The 23,719-nt window shown below is 45.7% G+C and overlaps 1 protein-coding gene across 13 annotated transcripts in view; it reads right to left on the bottom strand.

Moving 5' to 3' along the window:
* Positions 1-421: 421 nt before the first annotated feature.
* Positions 422-23,719, bottom strand: part of CAMK2B (calcium/calmodulin dependent protein kinase II beta) — a 209,361-nt gene continuing 186,063 nt past the window's right edge. For 6 of the 13 annotated variants that reach the window (XM_081890914.1, XM_081890923.1, XM_081890919.1 and 3 more), the window contains 6 exons: positions 23,115-23,243; positions 21,810-21,938; positions 16,205-16,280; positions 14,168-14,262; positions 11,023-11,257; positions 422-10,052 (listed from right to left, as the gene is read on the bottom strand). In XM_081890914.1, coding sequence (XP_081747040.1) covers positions 11,025-11,257; positions 14,168-14,262; positions 16,205-16,280; positions 21,810-21,938; positions 23,115-23,243 — 662 coding nt within the window. In that variant the 3' untranslated portion in view covers positions 422-10,052; positions 11,023-11,024. The remainder of the gene's footprint in view (positions 10,053-11,022; positions 11,258-14,167; positions 14,263-16,204; positions 16,281-21,809; positions 21,939-23,114; positions 23,244-23,719) is intronic. The other 7 variants (XM_081890925.1, XM_081890926.1, XM_081890916.1 and 4 more) reach the window with 2 other exon arrangements.

Raw genomic sequence — 23,719 nt, 5'->3', positions numbered from 1 at the left:
CAGAATTCAAGTGTTACTTGTACAATATGTGCGGTTTCTTTGAGAGGCGAGAAAGAATGTCTGAAGATTCTCTCTTCTCATGAAGGTGAAGGCACCCAGTTTTTCTGTGGAGCAGTTTCTTTCCATTGCTCCCAAGATTAATCCCGCTCCTCTCTACCTGGGTCTGTTGTCAAGGTACACAATGCAGTAACCAAGCAGGTCTGAGTCTGAACTGTACCTGGATGGGAGACCTCCTGGGAACATTATGTATGCTGCTTTGACCACATGGGAGGAAACATATTTATGTGCTACTACAAATGAACTGGATGCTCTAATCTTTCATGATTGTATCAGTCCTGTTCAGTGGGCTTTCTTTGTGCCAAACTCTGTTTTCAGGTGGTGTAAAGCTCAAGAACATGATAATGAGACAAAGTTGCACCAGTTGTTTTGTCCCTTTTTGTGGTTTTTTTTTTATTTGCAGTTTCCCGAGACAAAAACAAAGTCGGAATCATTTTTACACTTACAAGGCTCAGAAAGAAAAGACAGTGAAATGGCAAGAAAAAGAAAGGGAGAGTTTTAAGTCAGAAAGAGGAAAAGATCCACCAGCATTCATGGGACAGACTAACAGCTCAGCTTTGCTTTTAGTTCTCATAGATATAGATATATATAGATTTTTTTTTTCTCTTTAAAGGTCATGCAAAAGAAAATACAACCCCCCCTCCCCCAATCCAAAAATACCCCCAGCAACGCACTTAGTTCCATAGTAAACAAGGTGAACACCAAAGGGGAGGAGGCCCCGGTACATTAATGTTTTAATAATGAAACACCTGTTTCAACATGCGGCTTGTAATTTTTTTTTTCATATACATGGATGTAGAGACACTTCTCATTTGTCTTCCACAGAAACCGTACAAGCATTCTAGTACGTCCCCATATTTGAATTCTCGCTTTCCTTGCATGTTTAATCCAGTACCCACCTCCCTGTTTCCAACCCCTCCCCTGGAAAAGAAATGCAGAAATCAAGGTGCTCTGAGAGAAAGGCAATTCAGCCAGAATGTGTTGGCTCTAAATGTTATCTCCTCCCTGGTTTATGCTGGATGTTCCTGTCTTGGAAGCACTATCTCCTCAGGTGGGTATGCAAAGGTGGGGGATGAAGATGAGCCACCATAAGCTTAGATTGCGAATATGAAATTGGAAGAGAAACACATTTTTGACCTAAACCCTAGTAGTCTGCATTCTGTTCTTAGTATCCCCTGCCCTGGGCAGGGAGGACACAACTGGGTTGGGGAGGGGAAGATGCAAGGGAACATCGTCTCCTAAGCCTCATCTAGAAATAGGAGCATCATTTAACACTTCCTGCACTCTTGAGCTCCTCTGAACTCTTCTCTGGTGGGTAGGGTGGTGCAGTGCAAAGCCCAGTCCTGAGACGGCAGGAGTAAGAGATCTAAACCTCTTAATATAAAGTGCTTTCAATGCTGTGTCAGTGCTGGTGGGACAGCCTCCCCCACCCCCCACCGCTGCCCATTCCCTCTTCTCCCCCCCTCTCCCCCCTTCAATTCTCCCACCCCTGCCCAGTCATTCTGTCTTGGTCCAGTTGCCCTTACATTCAATAGCCATGCGAAGTCCTGCATGAAGCGATGGAGATGGCCTTGTAGGAGGGCCTGGACAAAGGCCACACTCGAATGCCATAGAAGTTCTCGCCACCCAAGACAGAATCCACTGCATTTCTAAGTCGCTGAGGAGTTTTCCACTCCCTCCTACCTCTTAGCAATGGAATGAATCAATGATCCTTGCTTCACTACTTCATAATCATAGAAGATATCCTGGAAGACATCTAAGTCTATCAACTGTACACGGCAGCCTGGGCCCTCGATAGCAGTACTATATAGGACTGTGTCTATTGATCTCAAGCAGCTTGTCAGATTTGGCCTAGTCGGTCCAGAGGGATCAAGAAACAAATGTGCAAAGACAGTTCATTACATAAAAGGTTTGCATGACCTTTGTCTAACCACTGAACCACAGCCTAGGCACAAGGCACTATGCTTTAAACACCTCCTTATTTCCAAGTGAAGATTATGGCTCCTTGCCCTTACAACTGAAGCTTGCAGCGCCTTATGTGCAGCTGTTTATTAGGCTCTGAATCCTGCACTCAAGGTGTTTTCTATCAGTATGTGCAAAATTGCAAAGGCCAGCAGGGGGACATTCCTGCCATCATGCTGTCCGAGATCTCTTTTGAGGACTTTTAAAAACAAGTTTGCTTATTTTGGAAAGCTCTGAGATGATTCTGCATTGCATGCACGTCGCACGGTTCGTGCCTTCCACAGACGTTTACTTTCTTAAGAATGTCTGAAAACAGGCATGCAATAGGTGACATTCTCTTAAAGTGCATATCATTTTCTTTGCTGAGAAAACTAGGTGTGCCATAGTTCGTTCTTTCCTTTTGGGGATGCAGATTACGTATGGACTGAACACAGCAATAGAATAGAGAATTAAGTTTTGTGCTAACGAGAGGTACTGACTCTACAACATTTAGATCAGTGAAACGTGCCAAGCATAGATATGAATAGTAAGAAGGGAGGTGCTGGAAATTTAAACTGAGAATGGTACCAGAGTGGTACCCTAGAGATTAAACAGAGTGGTATTTTGTGGCAGGAGGGAGCGGATGCTAAGCGTCGTCCTCCCAGGTGATAGGCAGGTTTCATTGAACTTGGTACTTTCAACTTTTGTACACCACCCATGATCAGTCAGGTGCAGTAAGGTCATCAGAAAAGTTGGGATGCAAGCATAAAATAAGCACAGCTGAGCATTGTAGAAATGGCACAAATCCAACCCCTTGTAACATGCACATGGACTAGCAATAGGCTCTGACCCCCAAGTACTGTTTGCTAGAGTTGATTGCAAGCTTCACCACACAATCCTAGCTCTACTAGTGTTTTCTACAGAATTACAAACCTCAGGTTCCCTTTCCAAGGGCAAACAGTCTTCTACCATAGAAATGTTTGCATCTTATGCATTTTTTTCTGCAGTCTACAAAAAAAAACACTTATTTTCCTTATCCAATAGGCTCTAGTTCCAATAGCTCACTGCCAGCTGGGTAAAACACGGAATTCTTATTAAGCTCACAGCTACTTGCCAAGAGGTGTGGAACTCGAGTTCCTCCTAAAATGTAACCTGAAATTATATCTACAGTGCAGAGCAGCCCCAACGAGGTCTTGTATTCTAAAGGGTTTAAATGTCTCATCTTAGGCTCCTGTACCTTTTAACAGTCATGTAGAAGAGGCATGTGTACCTTGCAGGACACACTACACCTGTTGAAAATCCCTTCATCTACACAACTGTGGAAAGACACCGAAACCCCATCTTCTTTTGCACATGGCAACCCTATTTGATCTTCCTTCCCGCGGTGTGTGCAATTAAGCCAGCTTCAACACATGAGCCACTGTGACTCCAGGTGTCACGAAGGGGGGCTTTGACTTATGCAGAGCTCTGCATATTGCACTGGGCTCCATGTGGAATGCACAGCAAAAAACCTCTTGCAGGCTCTGGCATGTTTATCCACAGAAATTGAAAGCACAGAGAAATGCATTCTACAACAAGTCATCTATATTCCATTATCTACCATCGCAAAGGACAGGTTCAAATTACACCAGCACGCTGTCAGGTGAATAAAACTGAGGAAGGGTAATTGGGCAAGAGCTGCGCTTAAGTGGCAGTTTGTGTGGAATGAAAATATAGACCAGCCCAGGTTTCTCAATTTGTACGTCATGCATCAGTTTTCAGTACTCCATTCAAGAAAAGATTGATCAGCCAACACCGGAAGCGTATTGGAGTTCTTCTCAATCTACAACCTTTAGATACAAAGTGAGGCCAAGCTTGCTGGTACATTTGAAACTGTTTACACACCCAAAAGGAGAAGCTTGCTTTTCTTACAAGTTGCTTACATTTTCTCTCAGTTTTTAGCAACTGACTGGTCGCTGGTGTGTGTGTGTCGAGTTATCAGAGGGGAGGATGATTTGATGGATAGATGTGGCACAGGCCATTCATAGCAATCCCTTAGCGCCCCCTGGTGATCACTTCCATCTAAAGGACAAGCAGGGCTGCTTCATAGTGAAAAAATATCCTGGTTCAGATGCAACAGGAAACCATGACTTCCTGTTAATGAGAATGTACTCATGCTCATACTCTCCTCCTCGGGGAACTGAGGTTTCTTCTGAGGCTAGATGAAACCAGAATCAAACTATGGTTCGGTTTCCTATTTTTAAAAAAATCTAGCCAGTTAGAATCAACCAGGATCCCCAAGTTGGGACATAACAACAGCAACTACAGACGTAGTGGGTTCAAAAGGAAACCTAGCAGCTGTCACACTCCTCTGGAGCACAGGGAAGAAGGAGCACAGGCCCCCAAGTCTCACTGCCGTGCAACTGCATAATGGAAAACACAGAGTTCCCATTTTGTCTAAACCAGGTCACTGTGCAATACATGCCAAGGACACCCTGCAGTGTTGCAGAAAGTGTTGAGCCCTTCCCCTTGTGCCACACACAATTAGCTTCTCAGTATCCTGTGCAACAGAGCCTCAGTATCCTGGCATTCCCTCCTTGGCCCTGCTGTGCAACTATCATGAGATATCAGCCCCGACAATCCTGCTTAATAGCAAGATTATTCCACTCCTTTGTATAGTCCTTTTTGACCCTGGCTACGTGCTGTTGACCTAACTCCTTTGCTCCTATGCAATGTTAAGATATAGCAGTTCCTTATTAAGGAGAGAATCCTGAAACCCATTTCACAGGGGGCTTCACTTAAAATGAGCAGAGTTTTCCTGACTCTTCTGGGAAGGGGTTTTAGGTGTGGAACTTTACTGTCTATTCATTTGAAACCAGGTGGGGGTGGGGAGATAAAATGCAGCAATCTGATAAAATGACGTATCAGTATAAAATATATTCCCATGTATGAGAAAGCTATAGGCTCTAAGTGAAGTGCACAGAACATTACTGTTGAATTAAGTGCTGTGCGGCCTTTTCTTTTAAGTTCTTAATTTTGTTGAGTTCAGCTTGAGGTTTACAACTGCATGCATCGTCAGCATATTAAGTTGATTTGTGAATGTGGACTCCAGCTGAATTGGAAACACAGGTTTGATGGTCAAGTAGACGCAAAGGTGGTGTAATATGAATGAGAATACATTTTTGAGGGCCCAGCTAGATATTATGGAATGCTGTGGTGCAACCACCAACCCACCGTTCTGTGTGAGGTGCCGATAACATCTACTTAAGAGAAAGGCATAGCATCATCTCAGTGTTTCCAAGCCCTTGACAAACAGCAACCAGTGAAATGGAATCAGGAGAGGAAGAACACTCTGACCTAGTTAGATGCTACTGGAAAGATTTGTGGAGAAGACACAAATTGGTCATCTTTAGTTTGGTGTCTCTGAGAGTGCTGGATGGAAGATGATTTAGATATGCCTGATAATTGAGCACTTCTTTTATTCTTGCCGTGACACTTTGAAAGACATGCTGCAGGAAGCTTTCAGCAGTAATGCACCTGCATTAAGGTTGCTTCTAGCAGGAAGACTGGCTCCTTTGCATGAGAGGACTACCCCATTCATTGCCAAAGTAGCAATCTTCTTGTTGCAAACCATGATTGAAAGAGGAATTTGCACTCCCAGTCCCTGGCTTAACATTGGCTCCTCTGCCAAGTAAAACATTGATATGGTCTTGGTGGTGGAGCCAACAGACTGCTCAATGAGGAAGCTTTTCCAAAGAAAATTGTCTGACATTGACTCAAGAATAATCTATCAGGTGTAGGATGGTAATAATGGAAGACTAATTTGTGGTGACCTGCTTGTCCCAAAGTTCTTCAGAGCTTCTAACTACTGCATCTCTTTATAAAGAGTCCACTAAAACATCCTTTGTTCCCATACAGAGATTATCTGCATGTAGGAATCAAAAGAGAGCTGTTAACAATGATATTTATGAGATGGGGTGATTCCTAAGCACTAAAATTGGATTACGGTAATTAACCTCATTTTACCACCACCTCACAATTATATACCCAATAGTTTATAAAAATATTAGTGATAGGAAATCTGTAAGTTCCTTTGGCAACTTGTTTTGCTGCCCATTGATTCACACGAGCAGAATATTGGTTGTGCACCCATGTTAGTGTGAAAGCCTTTCCTCTAACTGTAGCTAATGGAAATGCAATAATGGCAAGCAGGGCTTTTATTTTCCAGCTGGAACTTGGCTCCGGCACCTCTCAGGTGGGCGCCATTGCCATTCTAAGAGAACGAGGGAGGTGTTCATCATGAGTTCTGGCACCTCTTTTTGTGGAAAATTAGCATCGATGGCAAGGCATAAGAGTCTGATCTTTAACCTGTTCTAAAAATCCAAAATGCTGCGTCTTCCCCTACCTTATTGTGCAATGCTTCCAGCTGCTGAGGTCAGCTCTGGTGGGAGGGAAATGGGAAGCATAGCAAGAAGTATCGCCCTGAAAATGCACTCCTATTGTCAGCATTTACAGCAACCATTTGGCACGAAGGTAAGCCCAGCCTCCTGTGCTGACCTGCTTATTTAGCTGAGTGAGCAATGATCTGAATGGATCACAATGTGTGTTTTCTGGGTGGCTGATGGCCTGATTCAGAGCTACAAACCCATTGAAAAGATAGCAAAAGCAACCTTGGGCTAAAGCTGTTTCTGCACCAGCACCACATTTCATTTCCCACACCTCTACTGACCTTCATGCTCGTCCCATATCCCTAAGTGTTTCCTCCTCTTTGGGTTTTAAAAAACAACACCAAGCCCACAATGATGCTGAAATTGCACAATTTAAACATTTTGAGATAAATTCACCTAAGTAACTGATGCCTGTGCTGATTGGGAGACTGCAAAAATTGTCATGCTTCAATAATCAACTGAAGAAAATTCGCTCTTGAATTTTCTATCCTTTGGCTGTTCAAACACCACCAGCAAATCTGGCAATTGCATTTCACTAGGTACCGCCACCCTTTCCAGAAGCAGGAATGCCTTCCTAACATGACTGAACTGAGAATGCCTGCCAGTAGGTCCCATGCCAGCCAAGCCTGCAAATCTTTAGGAATCGCAGCCCTGCTTTAGCAATGCCTGCAAGTCCTGCTCTTACAGTATATACATACCCAATTTAAGTCTTCCAAACTTTGCAAACCTTGAACGAGAGGCAGTGTGTTCTAGCAATTAAAACTCTACACTCTGGAAAGATCCACCTGAGTAGCTGCTGTACAGCCCTGTTTTTTTCTATTCTATGTTAGCACCCTCTCTGCAGCATTTGGTAGGACCCTTTAATGGGCACCAGGCTGAGTTACTAAATGCAGCAATCTCTGCAACAACAACAAAGAACTGTTTCACCGCCTCCTAAGCCTCATCTAGATATACGCCCGACTGGTTTGACCAATAGTCTGAGGAAACTCTTTTTAGAGTAGATATGAAGACACCCCATTGGGTAGAGGTGAATCAAGGCCAGGTGGGAGGTGGTACAAGTAAGATCAAAGATGACAAAAGAGCCCTTCTCAGATTATTTCACCATAATACAAGTTTTCTCTCTGGGCAAAATTTTCAGACCTTCCCACTACAGTCAGAACTGCAGCATGACACTCTTCCTCACTCCTCTCACAAGCAGCCATGCAATTTATCTAACCAGCAGCATACTACAAAAGAAGAGTGCCAAGTAGACATGACAGCTCTTGATTTGACATGGTGGCAGAGGGAGGTGTGGATTTCTAAAGCACCTAGTACAACTGGCTAATCTTAAACATGGTGCTTTTGCCCCGCCCCCGCCAGAAGTCCTCTTATCATTATTCCCTACCCTGATGTTTAAAATCTTTTATTGCATCTCCCCACCCCAATACACTGGTTCTGGAGAGATGATTGGACGACCCCTTAACTGAAACCAACAATGCCACTTTGCTGGCTGGTCAGAGTCCACCCTGCAATCGGTGGTTTGCTTGACGACTCCTTACCTATCCAAAATATGCTTATGGCATGCTGAGCAGAGGCAGGAGGAGGAGTAAGTGGGAAACCGCCCAATTTCGCAGCCTCCAAAACTTGTTCCTTGTAGCCTCGGCCAAGGCCAACGATGCAACCCACCCCAATCTATCAACCAAAGGCAAGAGCAGCGTTTGGGCAGTGAGGTGCTGAACGGGGCATGTGCCTGTCTCCTTTGTGAATATGAAAGGGGGCAGGAGGGAGGGGGCCATTAAGAACAAACATCCCTGTACTTCATACATCACCCAGCTCTCTCGGCAAATATCAGCTACCCGCCATAGTAAGCAGACGACAGTTGTTTGTACCTTGCTTTTTTGCCGGGGTTGGGGGGGGGACCTAACGGAGCTGTGGTTGGTAATGGATGCAGCTCCACAGCATTTTGCTTGCACTGACCCATAAAGAGACAGCAACTCCCTTCGTCTTCCACTAGGGCTTGGTCCATTCAGAGCATCACCCGCTTCCCCTTTGGCTTGGCTTGTTTAGGGCTGCCTGCAGAGTCAGCTCCCGAAGCTGCCTGAAGTGGTTTCCTCTCTCCTGCTAGAGGAATTTGCACAGAGTTTGTTGCCAGGAGGCTCTTGCTCTGGGTGAGTGAGCTGCAAGGAGCGAGGAAGGGCCAAGTGCAAGCTTAGCTGACCAGCCCTCCTCCTTCGCGGCTGATGAAAACTTGAGAACTGATCCGCAAAGGCAGCAAACCAGCCCTTTTGTGTTTGTTTTTCTTCTTTGAAATCAACACGGGTTTCTGCTCAAAGGAAAAACACAGAGGAGAAAGCTGGGCTGGACTTTCAGAAAGCAAAAGCCAACACAATGCCTTCCAAGGAGGTACCCGCTGCTCCCTTCTGTTGGGCGGGGAGTCCAATTCTGAGAACTGTTAAAGAGGATGAGGTTCAGCGGTGTCAACCTTCCTCCTCCCCAGCTCTCCTAATCTAACTGTCACGACTGTCCCAGCCAGCCCCATTAAGCCGGGGCGGCCTTCCCCACCGTAAGCAAGCCATGGCATGGGCACAGGCACAACGACACAACTGTTGGTAGCCCTTTGGCAAGAGGTCAGGGTCAGGGATGCTTGGGAAATGTGAGTGCCAATGAGAATCCAGACATTCAAAAAAACCTGCAAGTGAGACCTCTTTATATCTCTAAGGCTATGTTACCCTTCGCGTGAAGAACCCGTCAGCCTGGCCATAGCCAACTGCCACCGGGTCATCGCTGGCTCTGGGTTAGCATGGGAGGGGCCCAGAAAACAAAGGCCTACCCCCCCACCCCACCCATCCCAGAAAGGGTCACCTTCTAGCCAAAAGAAGAACAAAATAAATAAAGAGTCAGAATAATTATAATCATCATCATAATCCACAAACACAGCTAGAGGAGAAAATAAACGGTCAGCCCGAGAGCTCAGAAAGAGCATCCTCCGCAAAAACAAAACAGTAACACAGGTCACAGACTTCCAAGCGCGAACACGACCACTGGAGAAGAAGGCCCATGCTTTGGCAGAGAATGCAAATACTGTAAAAGTTTTTTTCTGGGTTTTTTGTGGTTTTTTTTATATATATATATATTTATATATATTTCACCTAACAAACTAACACCGTTCAACACTGGGGTCGACATAGGGAGGTGGAGCCTTTTTTTTGTTTTTGTTTTGTTTTGTTTGAAGTTGAGACATTTTTCATTGCAACACCTGGTCACCTGAACAGCCGGACGGACGGACACAAAGAAATGGAGTTGGTGGGGGATTTGGGAGGCGCAGTGTGGCCACGCTGCGAGTCGGACAGCTGGGTTGGTTCGGCTGGGTTTGCTGATTTATTTTATTTATTCATTTAGAATCAAGTCTGGTTGGATTTTTTCTTTTTTCCTTTTTTATATATATACTTTTTCTTTTTTTTAGATTAGGGTTTTTTTGTTTTTTTTCTGCAAACACAGGCACTGGAAATGAAAGAGGAGAGGGTGGGGGAGGGGACTGGGGGGGGACACGAGCATGCGGGCGCGTGCTTGTCACCGCTGCTCCCGGCTAGCGGCTCAGCTCAAATCACCGTCTCCTTCGAGATGAAACCAGAATATCCAGCATTAGCTCTGAAAGACACAAGCAGGTAGAGAGATGCTGTGAACAATTGCCAGAGACTATTCCCCCTCTGCAGGCCATACCACTTCCTGACTCTGGGCCTTCCTTTAGTACTCTGGCCTGGCTTAAACGTGTTGTCGATCCTGCCTCTTGCTTCGCTGAATGAAAAATAAAAGGGAAAGGTTCATGCATGCGCAGATCTCTTGTCCTTTGTGCATCTGGAATGTAGTCTGCCGTACAGAACCGTCTTCAAATATCTCAAGGGCTGTCACATGAAAGATGGAGCAAAGTTGTTGTTTTTTTGCTGCTCCTCCGTAGAGTAGGACCCGAACCAATGGATTCAAGTTACAAGAAAAGAGATTCCAACTAACTTTCTGATGGTAAGAGCTGTTTGACTCCCTCGGGAGGTGGCACTGTCTCCATCCCTGGAGGTTTCTAAGCAGAGGTTGGATGGGCACCTGTCAGGGATGCTTTAGCTGAGATTCCTGCATTGAAACAGTTTGGACTAGATGACTCTAGGGGCTGCCTTCGAACTCTATGATTCTAACCACCTCACCCCCTAGTTTAGCCTCTGTCCCCACCCACCACTGAGAGTCACCTCCTGAAAAATGCTGGAAACGGTCCCCCACCCCTCTTTGCCTTGGTCTTACCCAGAGCCGTCTTAAGTATATACGGCGCCATGGTGCAAAGATCCTTCCAGCGTCCCCCTCCACCCCGTTTCCCAGAGTTGCTGACCATTTTACAGCACTGCCGGCAGCTTTGCGGAGGAGGCAAGCAGCAGCAGCTAGAGGGTGGCTCCTCCGGCGGGGAAGAGGCGGAGGCTCCTGGCATGGCACTGCTTCAGCAAGGCGGGCGAGGGCAGCGAGCTGATCCCGGGAGGTGCCGCGCCCAGCCTCCGCCTCTTCCCCGGTGCCCTCCAGAACTTGGTGCCCCGGTGCCCCACACCACTTGCCTCTATGGGCAAGACGCCCCTGGTCTTACCTTCACTGGAGTGGTGCCACAGGTGCTCCCGAGCAGTGGAAGTGGACATTCTGCCACTTGCCGTCGCGGCGGTGCCAGACGCGGGTCTCCTCCGACTGGCAAGTGCGAGGGCGGCCCTGCCCATCAATGTACTGCGTCAGGCGGATGTAGGCAATGCAGGCTGCATCTTCCCCAATGACGTGCACGTGAGGGTTCAGGATGGTTGTGTGAATGGGCTTGTTGTTCTTAGATAACACTGGAAGGGCAGGAACAGGAAACTAGAGTGAGTTTGTGGGGATGGGCTTGTCACAGAAGGGCCGACGCTCATGCTTACGGTTACTTTCCTTCCTTTATGCTGTCGTGTGCTAACAGATGAAGTGAGTAACCCTGACTTAAATAAGAACTCAACGCTGTCACTGAGCGATGGCTCCCACCCCTGCTCTGGAACCAGACAACAGTTTCAGATATGGATGCAGGCAAGGAGCAAAGGATATGGCAGTGTGTCAGGATGGATGGAGAGGAAATTATAGGCCAGTTAATGCAAGAAAACAGGGTCATTCTCTCCCCCCACACACCCTTTTTCAAGGAAAACACAACCCCTGAGGGGGCAACTCTCTGAATTTGCTTGTTGATTACTAGATTGCTTTGTCCTCACCAGAAAGTAAGGGTTTGCGTTCTGTTCAGCTGAGTAGGAAGGAATTAGGCTGGCACACCTGGGAAGATACTATGAGAATTGGTGAACGAGTTGGTGGCCGCACAACCACAGGCGCAACTGCACAGCCCTGACCTCGCCACTGCCGTACCCTGCCCCAGCCCTACCCAGGCAAGTAGCAGCAAAGCTTGCGTCAGTAGGGCAAGCTCCCTCACAATTGTTGCTACTGCATCTAGCTGAGTATTGCCTGTGCAGACCGGCAACAGCTTCCCGGGGTCTTAGGCGGAATAGGGCTTTCCTCGTCACCTGATCTCTTTAGCTGGAGATGGCAGGGAATGAAGCAGAGTACTTCCCCAACCCAAACATTTGAGATCAAGTGGAGACACCTTCTTAACACTACTGCAACGTTTGTTGATGGTGTGGTATGTGGCACCCACGTGAGAGGGTGCTCTCTATATCAGCGTCCCAACTGTGAAACACACCCCCTTACAGATTTCTGGTTGATGCCAACCCTGATGGGTTTTAGGAAGCTGGTAAAGACATTTACTGAGGCCACTGGGTGCCATGGACTGGCTGGATGCAGAGGAGTGGTGGGAGGCGATAGCCAGGGGATTGGTGGTGGGACCATGATGAGTGGTCAGAAGCTGAAGAGGGAGCAGACTGGGAGGAGGAGGAGGTGCCAGAAGCTGAAGAGGGAGCAGGGGGCAGGAAGAGGCTGTGGCGGAGAGCCGTCCAGACTCAGAGGCAGGATAGGAGGTGGGGCCAATAGGCAGGGATGACGCCTTCAAGCTGTTGAAGAAGCCAAGGAATCCTTCCCTCCTGCTATGACCAGCTCCTCACCCCCTCTGGTCTCCCAGAACCAGCAGGGGTATAATGAGGGCAGAGCAGAGACAGGCAAGGCAAAGAAGTCTCAGGTTGCCTGGGAAGGAGCCAGGGGTAGGAGGAGACTTCAGGAGTTAGTTTACTAGAGGAGGTTTTCTTTCCCACTCTTGCACTGCTGTGATGAAATGTTGATTTATTGTGGTAATCAGTTGAATTTGTTTAAGATTGGTTCATTAGGTATTAATACATTTTTATGGTCTGCCCACTCGGTGATTGAGGTGGGGCTCCTCCAGACAACCTATTTAGTCAGCCTTTGTTCTGATTTGCTTTCACAAAACTTGTGTGTAAGTCAGACTTGTGGCCAGTTTCTACTGAGGATTCCTTCATATTTGTTTACAGTACACTAATGAGCATTCATCCTGATTTGCTTGCAGGGTGTTTATGTATCTTCCTGTTAAACATTCATTCATTCCACACTTTTCAGTGCATTTCCCATCACATTCCTAATGCGAAAGTCTTCTGTTTGCACCAGAGTGACAGAGAACTTCAATTCATTGGTGCAAACCTGAAGTTCCAGTATGCCAGGGGTCTGCAACCTTTAAGACAAAAAGAGCCACTTGGACCCGTTTCCGAAGGAAAAAAAAAACTGGGAGCCGCAAAACTATTGCAACATTTAAAACAAATATATCTCTGGAGCAGCGATCTGACAGCGGGCGGGGAGGTGACGTCGGGATGGTACGTGACTAACGCACGAACCACCCCCATGCGACATCACAGCCAGTACAGCACCCGCCACAGTGGGGAGTGTCGGGGCGCACAATGCGCCTCCTCCCCTCGATAGTATCCATCCCGGAGCCACGGCAAAGTTGTAAAAGAGCCACATGCGGCTCCGGAGCCGCGGGTTGCAGACCCCTGCAGTATGCCCTTGAATAACCTTCTGCAAAATAGTGACAGTCTGGATTCACCCTTTGATGAAGAGCGGGTTATAAACTTCCTCTATAAATAAACAAATAATCAAGCAAGCCCTCATATAACAACAATACCCTATATAGTTGCAACACCCTAGAGGTCCCAGGCCCTAAGGAAGTTAGATTAGTCTCAGCCAGGGCCTTTTCAACTTTGGCTCCGGCCTGGTGGAACATTCTGTCTCATGAGACCAGAGCCCTGCGGGATCTGATTTTTTTCCACAGGGCCTGTAAGACAGAGTTGTTCCGCCTGGCCTTTGGCTTAGAATCAATTTGACTCCCTCCCCCTCTTTCTTTCTTTCTTTCTTTCTTTCTTTCTTTCTTTCTTTCTCCTCCTGTGATGAGGCTGCATTTTAATGTTTTAATGTTGTATTTTAATCTCTCTTTTTAGTTGTATTTCAATCAATTTGTGTTTATTATTGGTTGTTAGCCATACTGAGCCCGGTCTTGGCTGGGGAGGGTGGGGTATAAATAAATAAATTATTATTATTATTATTATTATTATTATTATTATTATTATTATTAGTCACCTGTCCCTACAACCAATATAAGCTGGTTGAAGGGAAGAGTAAAGAAGTAGGAACCTTTCAAGGACAAAGGAGCTGCCAAATGTCATTCCTCGTGCAGTTATGTTCCTGAGTTGGGAAGAGAAGTGGCGGAAAACTCCTGTCAGTGGACAGAAAGACTTTCTCCCTCCCATATCTTACATGCAACAAGATATACTTACAGTTTTCAAAATAAAATCTGTGGAAGTCCATGCCTTCAACAAGGTTGCCCAAGGCTTCTGGTTCGAATGAAGTTAGGCCTGGATCACATATTTTTCTAGACAGGCAGGAAACACAGAGAGATGCCTTACTAGCAGTGCCACATGGAGGCATAAGACTGCCAGTGGAGAATAGGGTTATCAACCCTTAAGTCATCTGTATAACTTGAGGGTTGATTTCAAAAAATTCCACTGGAAAAAACTGTTATGTCCCTGTGGAGATGGCAGTATTGAGTCAGTGGCTCATGTGCTTCTGGCTTGTGCTCTCTATAGAGATTTGAGGAATGAGGTTCTTACCCCTCTGCTATTGTCCATGCCGGGTCACTCAACCATTGCTACTGTGTCCTTTTGTCTAGCAGATCAAGAAGATCAGGTGATAGCAAAAACTGCAAGTATTTTAGTAGGGGCAATTAGAATAAGATCTATTATTTGATTATTGGTGTAAACCCCCAAAATGTATTTTCCAGTGTTAAGTTTTTACCTCTACCTTCAGTACATTTTATTTTATTGCTATGGCTAGTGGCTGGTGCAAATAAACATCCTTCTGATTCTGATAAGGTTATCAGTGGCTAAGAGCCAATATGTTCTACCTTTATGTTCAGGGCTGGTCTAAAGGCCTAGATACCCAGAAATCTCTTTCATTTTCCATCAAAGCTCAGGAAGCCTGAGCTATTGTGTTCCACAGAATGCATCTACCAAGAGAGGAAAAGATCTATCTAACCGAGAAAGGAGTTGGATAAATAAATACATATCCAAAATAAACAAGTAAATATGATTCAATAAACTGCTGGGCTACATCATCTCTAGAAACTGATTATGGATGTCAAAATGTGCTTTTCTGACAGTAAAAGAGGTACTGCTGAGTTGCTCTTTGCTCATATGACAGTAGCTCAAAAACTTTGGAAGCGGTGGCTAATTTGTGCTGTTAGATTGGGTCCACTCAAACCTTAACCGATTTTATCAATGTGCAGAAAGGGACCAATCCAAGTGACTTGTGATACTCAAACTCCAATTAGGGAAAGTCAGAAGCCCAACAAGAAATAACCAAGAGAGTTTTACGAACATTAACTCCTATGTAGAGGAGACTGTTTGGCTATACCAGCCACAGAGTGGCTCAGCGAGGCAGGTATAAAGTGAGGGAGGTTAAAAAAAAAAAGAGTCAGTAATTAAAGTGAAATTTGTTGGAGAGTGTCCTCATTAAAACTCTGTGGGGGGGGGGGTTCAAAGATATGGGCTAAAGTCACACGAGGCCACCACCTTGCTGAAGCTAAGCAAATCCGGGTCTTGTCAGTGCCTGGATGGGGGAGACTGCCTTGGGACCACATGTAGCACAGCTCCTTTGGGTTCCATGGTGGAAGAAAGACAAGATATAAATGTAGAATGTAAAATAAATGAGACTATTTATTGGGAGCATCACTGGTTGACACAGTGAGCTAATGGCTAATCATATTTCTGAATGACAAGAGTGAGAGGAACATATCCCCCAGGACAAGCCCAACTGCCATGTTTCAGAGCGAGTGCAATGTTCTAAATTGCGTTTCCTGTGGCTATTGGGCAATGCATGGGAGAACCTCACCTTAACATCTACAGCTACTTTTATTTTGCACAGACCTGCTCAAAAACTAGCCAGCAAACCCTTTCCCCTTAAGATTCTTGGTGGGGTCATGAAAGATATGGCACTTCCTCCTGTGGCAACATTTGGAAGCCCACAGGTAGCTCTGGGATAGCGCAGGTGGTAGAGATTTAATCTCAGGGTTGTGCGCTCAAGCATCACATTCCTGCAATGCAGGAGGTTGGACTAGATGATCCTAGAGGCCCCTTCCAACTCTATGATTCCAGGTCCCGGTGTCCCCCCCCCCCCCGATTTAAAATAACAAGTGGCACAGTGACCAGCTTAAATCTGCAGATGAAGGGCACTGTATACATTAATGAATGCAAAGACATGTAAAACTGGGTTTTGAGCCCAGTATTTTAGTGAGACCAAACATCCCGTCTACTTACGCATATGCCTCAAAGTCCCCATTGTTCACAGCCTCAATCAGCTGCTCTGTAATCTTTATGATTTCCTGCTTGCGGGCTACAAGTGGAGGAAAGATCCGAAGGGAGAGAGAGAGAGGAGAGAAGGAAGGAAGAGGAGACATACACAACGTCAGTGAGAGCAGATTCCCTTTCGGTCTCAAGGCCCTAGCAGAAAACTAACAGCCTTAAGAGTCCTTTCGTGCCTCGCTCCTTTGTTCTGGGAGTTTATATGAACCACTTCTCCACGGTGAGATCTTGTAAGGAGGCTTACATGACATATGCAGAGTACCATACCTTGAAAGAACAGGATGCAAATGGCCAAGCACATATGGTAAGAAATAGTGACACAGTGCAGGCTCACTCTTAGGAAACCAGAAAATACCGATAGCTTTCAGCAGGGCAATATTATATCCCTTATTCACCACAAACACGCTACAGCAAAAGTATTACTTTCCTTCCGTCCTGAAACTGGCCACGATTCTCCCACAATGATACAGACTAAAAGCAAGTACCTCTGTAACCAGAACATATAGGAGGAGATCTGGAGAGATGCAGGAATTTGCAAGGCACCCAAGCGACCCAGTTAGAGCAAGCTCTATGAATAATGCAGAACCCAAGTGGTGGAGATGGTGTCAGTGGCCTTGCCAAGGTCATCTCTTGGGGCAAAAGCATTTGGAAACTTGTGCCCTCATGGGGCCTGGAGAATCCACTCCACTCACGCTTGCTGTGCCTTGACGTAACCCCCAATCCTCTCCCACTTGGATCCTAGACTCCCATTAACAGAACTGAGTGGGAAGTTGGGAAGTGGGCACCCATGAGGGTGGAGGTGGGAAGTCCTTCTAAATTCTAGCCTCTAGAAAGTTTGAATAGGTGCAGAACCCATATGTATGACTGGGCAAGGAATTACAAAGGAGAGCTGCATAGGAAGACTAGCAGACCTGGAGAATCTCAAGCAACAAAGACCCCACCCACATTTTGTGGACAAGTTGGTCCCATTTGACAAAAGTGCCACGTGTGGATCTGAGTGACAGGGATTCAACGTCCACCTTAGCCAAGGGCTTAGAAAATATGGCTTGCCAAGCATGTTAATGGTCTACGGAAACAGACGCTTGACTCCCTTTTCTAAAGCACGAAATGCTTTAGAATCGAATGCTTCAATCAAACTTCCATCTTCACGCAGCTCTTCTGACTCACCCTAGATCTCCTGTGTTTCCCCAGCTTGCAGCAAAACTGATCCAAGAAAGCTCATGGACCAGGGCTCTGAGTAATTGGTCCCATAAATGCCTCTCTTTCAAGGTATAATTATACTGCTGACATCCTTCTTTCTTGTTCATTTTAAATTTCATCTACTGACATAATCTTGCCTTTGATCTGGTACCTCTCCCCCACAGGCCTAGTACAAATGCAAACTTGCCACTTTTACTCAAGGTGGCTCAGGACAATTCCCCTGCCTGAACTAATGTTAATCTTTAGCTCATGTTTCTCAAACGTGTGCATGACAGAAGATGATATGCATGCAAATGAGCAAATGGGAAGGTATCAGTTAGTTGTTCTTGAACATTTGAGTTTACCAGGGCTGATTCTTTGCTTTGTGAGCACTCCTGATTCTTAGGCATGCAGGGGCTACTTGTACGTCCATGTTTATACTGCGTGTGTGTTGAGGGGATTCTTTCAGGGAACATAAAACAAGCTTCTAAGTGGTTTGGCTTTAAAGTAAATCTGTTATGTTTGGGTCATATCCAATGGTAGATCTGCCGTAGTGGAAAGTACTTACACCTGGGCACCTGGTTTTTGCTTATCACTGCCCCACTCACATGTGCATGCGCAAACACCCCCCCCCCTATTGCAGCCCTCTTCACCATACCCCATTGTTTTCTGAATAGTAAATCAACTCTCACAAGCAGCTGGTATGTGCTTATAAGAGGTATCATCAAAAGTCTGGTGTCCCAACTTGCAGGAGTACTTTCTGCAAAGGCAAAGACATCACTGAATATAACACTATAATGAGAAATGAGAGCAGGCCCTTTCCCACAACTTACTATATAGGTTTCCATAGGACAAATAAAGTTGCATTTTAAGAGGGGGGGGATTTATACCTGGGGAAAGCTGCAAAGGGGAAAGCTTAACCCTTCCCTTTCCCCAGCATTGGAGTCCCATTCTGAATCGCTCCCCTCAGCTGCACTTACCTTTTTAAAAGAAAAGAAAAAGTAGTGAATCATGTAGCAGACGTCCCATAATATATTCTAGGCACAACCCCGGTGGAGTAATTATACAGACTTTTGGGTTCATCTATTAATTGCAACTGCAAAATTTCCCCCACTATGTTCAAACCATAATAGACTGCCCCTCGCACTAATGAACTTCCTTAAAATGTGGCCACATTTTAGACATTAAAAAAAAAAAAGATTGCCCAGGATTTTAACTGATTTTATATCTACTGTTTTTTATATTTTTACTGTTGCTTTTGCTTCTGATGTTTTTGATCTGTTTTATATTTGTTTTATGGCTCTCTTTTGCAGGCTACCTTGAAAATCTAGATTAACAAAATTATGTTTAAAAAAACCCCTAATGAACTTCCTTCTGTTTGTTTGCATCCCTCTGTATCCCATAAAAATGTGAATGTATAAAACAGTGCTTTCCCCCTCCATAATAAAACCACATCCTATCCTGCCCACCTTTGCACCCATAATCACCAATGTATGGATTAGAATGATCCATCCCCACAGAAAAATGAATTGAGGTTGCAATTCCGTGCACATTTATCTGGGAGGAAGCTATATTCAACTCAGAGGGACTGACTTCCAAGTAAATATGCACAGGATGGATCTGGGAAAGAGGGAGGGGAACTCTTTAAAGCAGTTTAAAGCAAAACATGTAAATGGATAATTCATTCACATGAAGTGATCCTAAATATTTTGTTGAAACTATTTTGCCGGATGCAGTGTAGCAGAAATGCTGCTCCCCCACCTCTCATCAAGTTGGATGGTCCTCAAGGCCAGCCAAATTTTTCTGACACCTGAGGCAGAACATCTCACAAGCGCCACTGCCTGGCAGTAAAAATGCCCTTTCATGACATCCAAAATCAGCTGCCTAATGTTAAGACTAGCCCAGGTTGAAAATATGCACTAAGCCTTAAAGAAACCAGCAAGCAATGAAAGACGGTACTATCCTGATCCTATCCAGCTACACATTTCTCCTTGAAAATAAACCTAGTCGGGGGGGAGGATGCCTTTAACTTTCCAGCAAATCCAGTTCTTACCTGTGAGCTTGCCAGTCATGCCTGCTTCTGCTTTGAATTGCGTGTTCTCCCTGTGCCCTGTCCTAGCACTAGTTGTGTGGCATCTCAGCTCATGTTTGCTGGTGTCTCCCTCCAGCTGCAAATGTGCCAAGCTGTTATTCATCCCCGTAAACCGACACCGCTGCCCGGGACTCCCAGGTTTTCAGCAGGGGAAAGAAAGTTCAGGCCGGAGGGAGATGGCCTGAGACCTTGTGACTCACAATCCCATGGAGAAAAGAAACCACTTTTTCTGCATCTCCCCTGCAGTTGCTACTAAGGTAAAGGTAAAGGGACCACTGACTCTGGGGTTGTGGTGCTCATCTCACTTTATTGGCCGAGGGAGCCGGCGTACAGCTTCTGGGTCATGTGGCCAGCATGACTAAGCCGCTTCTGGCGAACCAGAGCAGCACACGGAAACGCCGTTTACCTTCCCACAGGAGCGGTACCTATTTATCTACTTGCACTTTAATGTGCTTTCGAACTGCTAGGGTGGCAGGAGCAGGGAACGAGCAACGGGAGCTCACCCCGTCGTGGGGACTCGAACTGCCGACCTTCTGATCGGCAAGTCCTAGGCTCTGTGGTTTAACCCACAGCGCCACCCGCGTCCCTTACAGTTGCTACTAGGTGCAGCAAAAAAGCTGTGCACTTTCAGTACTCGATGCAACAGCAGCAAGAACAAAACATCTTCTGTAGGTGTGCTACTTTGGATAAGACCTGATCAGCCAGAACCTATTTTTGGTAATGCCGTTTGTACACTTTTTTATGAATATAATTTCATTGCTGATTTATTTACAGATAGGTAGCCGTGTTGGTCTGCCATAGTCAAAACAAAAAAAATTCCTTCCAGTATTCCAGTAGCACCTTAAAGACCAACTAAGTCAGTTCTTGGTATGAGCTTTCGTGTGCATGCACACTTCTTCAGATACACTGAAACAGAAGTTTCCAGACCCTTCTATATAGTGAGAAGGGGGGGAGGGGTAATAATACTTCTGGAAACTTCTGTTTCAGTGTATCTGAAGAAGTGTGCATGCACACGAAAGCTCATACCAAGAACTGACTTAGTTGGTCTTTAAGGTGCTACTGGAATACTGGAAGGAATTTTTTTTGTTTTGTTATTGCTGATTTATGTTGTTCACTGCTATTATAGGCGGCTGGGCCAGCCGCGGGAACAGAACATTTCATGGGGCTGACTCAGGCGCCTTAGCCCGGGTGGACGGGGGCTTGAGGAGGCAGCGGCTTTGCTTGACCAGACTCAACAGGAAGAGGCAGAAGTTGCACGTGGCGATGCTAATCATCTGTGTGACCAACAACTGCCTTCTTCCTCCCCGCCAACTTTCTGACGTCTTGGTACGCCGCCGTATCATGTAGTTTATGCCGTATTATACCGTAATATTAGCTGGCGGTATATTACGATGTTGGAAAGCAGATATCACCCAGCCCGAAATGAGACTTCTGAGAAAAACATGCATTATGGGAGCCCTTCATGTGTTCCGTTATAACCAATAAATTCCACCCTTGAATACGTAATTCATTTGCCATAATCCAGCCCAGGTGGAGAAGGGGGGAACATGTGAGCCTGAGGCTTGCTGCAGCTCATCTTCATAATGTTCAGCCATGCTTTAGCACTACGTGCTAACACAGCCAGAGATCACGCCTAAGATCGGAATATCAGACCACACAATTCCCAAAGTATGGCTTTCATTTGGCTTTGCCCAATTGGCACGAGGCTTTACTAGTGGTCTTAAACTAAGACCTCACGCTACCCATATTTATGAGGACTGTGACTGTGACTGAACCCGGGACTATCCCCTTGAGACAGAAGACAGACTGGCTTTAGGGAGGAAGTAGGACATGCACCCTAGTGCACCCTCCGGCCTGAACCTTTCTTCAAACAACATGCCTCCAACTGGATAGAGAGGAGAACAACTGCAGTGTTTGGACCTCTGGGAGGAAAGATGGAGGGAAAATGCCCAGTCCCATGCCCATATTTGTTTAAACACACAGCAAGAGCATCGTAAATCAGTATCTGCAATGTCCCAGGCTTTAAACACAATGCTTCTCCCACAATGCAACCTCGATTTTCAGCTTGTGCCATGCATTTAATGCACTTTCTCTGTTAGCCTGCATTCACACAAGCATAGCTATTCGCCCACTGAAGTGAAGTGTTTTCATGTGAAGCCATGCAGCAATACCCATTAGGCTATTTATTTCGCACCTACAGTGTAATAAAGAGAACAGAATCTTCCCCCTGGGGTCTGAACAGAACAAAGTGGGGCTCACAGCTGCAGGCCACGAAACCATGCTACTTACGATCTGAAGGCAGAGGATTTGGGATGAGTGGAATTGGGAAAAGCTGGGTGACAGCTGGCTGTGGCCCCTCAGCTTCTGGGGCTCCAGAGCCCCGTTTCACCATGCTTAGAATATCAGACAACTTGGCAGCTGGTGTGAGACAGATGAAAGAAGGCACGGAGAGAATAATAATAAAACACAAATGAATGGGAGAGTGGAGAGGGACTAGAAAAACAAGGGAAAGAAAGGGATCAGATAAAAGAGAGCGACTAAGAAAGAATTCAAGGTGAAGGCGGCAATGGCACTTTCTAAAGAGTAGCTCAATGCTCACATTACAGGAAACCATTATTTTGTGGTTTACTGTGAACACAGCTATCTGTTTTGCTCCTCCTCATGCAACCACAATCCCTGGCTTAGAATTATGTCTGAATTAGGGATCATTATTTGTTTTGCTGAAACCAACCATGATTGGTAAGGTGAGAACCTTGTTGTGTATCACACTTTATTTGCATAGAACAAACCGAATCTGCAAGCTCTTTGCACAGAGCTTGCTGCAAGATTTGTGTAAGGTGGTCTGAGCTTGTGCATAGCCTCCACATGGGATGGGAGAGCCAAGAGCATTCAGTAAAAGCAGGTAAAGTGAGGTCTTCCAAGTTTATGGATCTGCTAAGCCTGGAGAAGAAAAGGCTGAGAGGACATGATAGCACTCTTCAAATACTTGGAAGGGCTGTCACACAGAAAAGGGCAAATACTTATTCTCTGCTGCCCCAGAAGGCAGGACTAGACCTAAGGGGTTTAAGTTGCAGGAGAACAGATTTCAACTGGACATTAGGAGAAACTTCTCAACAGGTGAGAGCAGTTCAACAATGGAATAAATTAACTAGAGGAGTAGTGAATTCTCCTGTGATAGGCACCTTCAAACAGACCATAATCTGTTAAGAATGCTCTAGCTTTTGGTTGCCTTTAATGAGCAGCGGGCTGCTCTAGATCAGGAATGGAGAACACGTGGTACTCTGAGTTCCCATCAGCCCCAGTCAGCATAGCAAATGGTCAGGGGTTATGGAACTTGTAGTCCAGTAGTATTGGGGGGGGGTGCATAGGCTCCCCTTTCCTGCTCCAGATGACCAACTAATCCTCATTCAACTCTATGGTTCTATGAATAAAAAAAGCTATGGAAAAGCCCCTGAGATGTATTGTGCCACATGAGCTGTAGAGCACGCACATTAGAGTCAAAGGAGGGCACAGCAGCGCCAGCTGCCACACTAGACTGCTGGAACATCCCTGAAGGCATGGGACAAGAAATCCCAGTGACACAACACTACTTACACTGGGGAGGAAGTGGGTTGGCAGCACCTGAAGGTGGGCATGGAAGGGTGATGGAGGACTTTGGCTCTTCGCCTTCAGGAAGCCCAGAGCCCTTTTTCACCATGCCTAATACATCACAGAGTTTTGCAGCTGGGGTGGAAGAGATGAGAGGAGGGAGAGGTGAGGAAAAAAACACACACACAAAAGGCAACAAGCAGAAAGAAATGAAAGCAAGGAGGAAAGGACTAGAAAACAGGCAAAGAGAACTGGGTCAAGGAGGAGAACTTGACAGGATTGGAGTCCCTTTACATCATTCCATAACCTAGTAACAATGCAAGCAATATTCTTCCTAGAATTATTTTCAGTGCAAATAGCCCCTCATCTTTTAAAACTGAGTAGATAGGAGAGAAATAACTCAGGATTAGTCTCAACAACTTGCCCATTACATGGTAAAACTAGTCCTGAATTAGACTGCTCCAGACTACAAATGAGATGGAGGGAAAGAGGGGACTTGCCTAAAGTATAAGCATACAAACAGGCTGGAGTTGTAGAGTTTTTGAGATCAGACCTTATAATAATTTATAATAAGGCTATTTCCCCCCTTTGAGGTAGAACTCAGCAGCCAC

Source organism: Podarcis melisellensis (genome assembly GCF_964234715.1).
Source record: "Podarcis melisellensis genome assembly, chromosome: 15".
NCBI lineage: Eukaryota > Metazoa > Chordata > Lepidosauria > Squamata > Lacertidae > Podarcis > Podarcis melisellensis.
The sequence above is the reverse complement of the archived record's forward strand: the minus strand, read 5'-3'. Positions and strand labels throughout refer to the sequence as shown.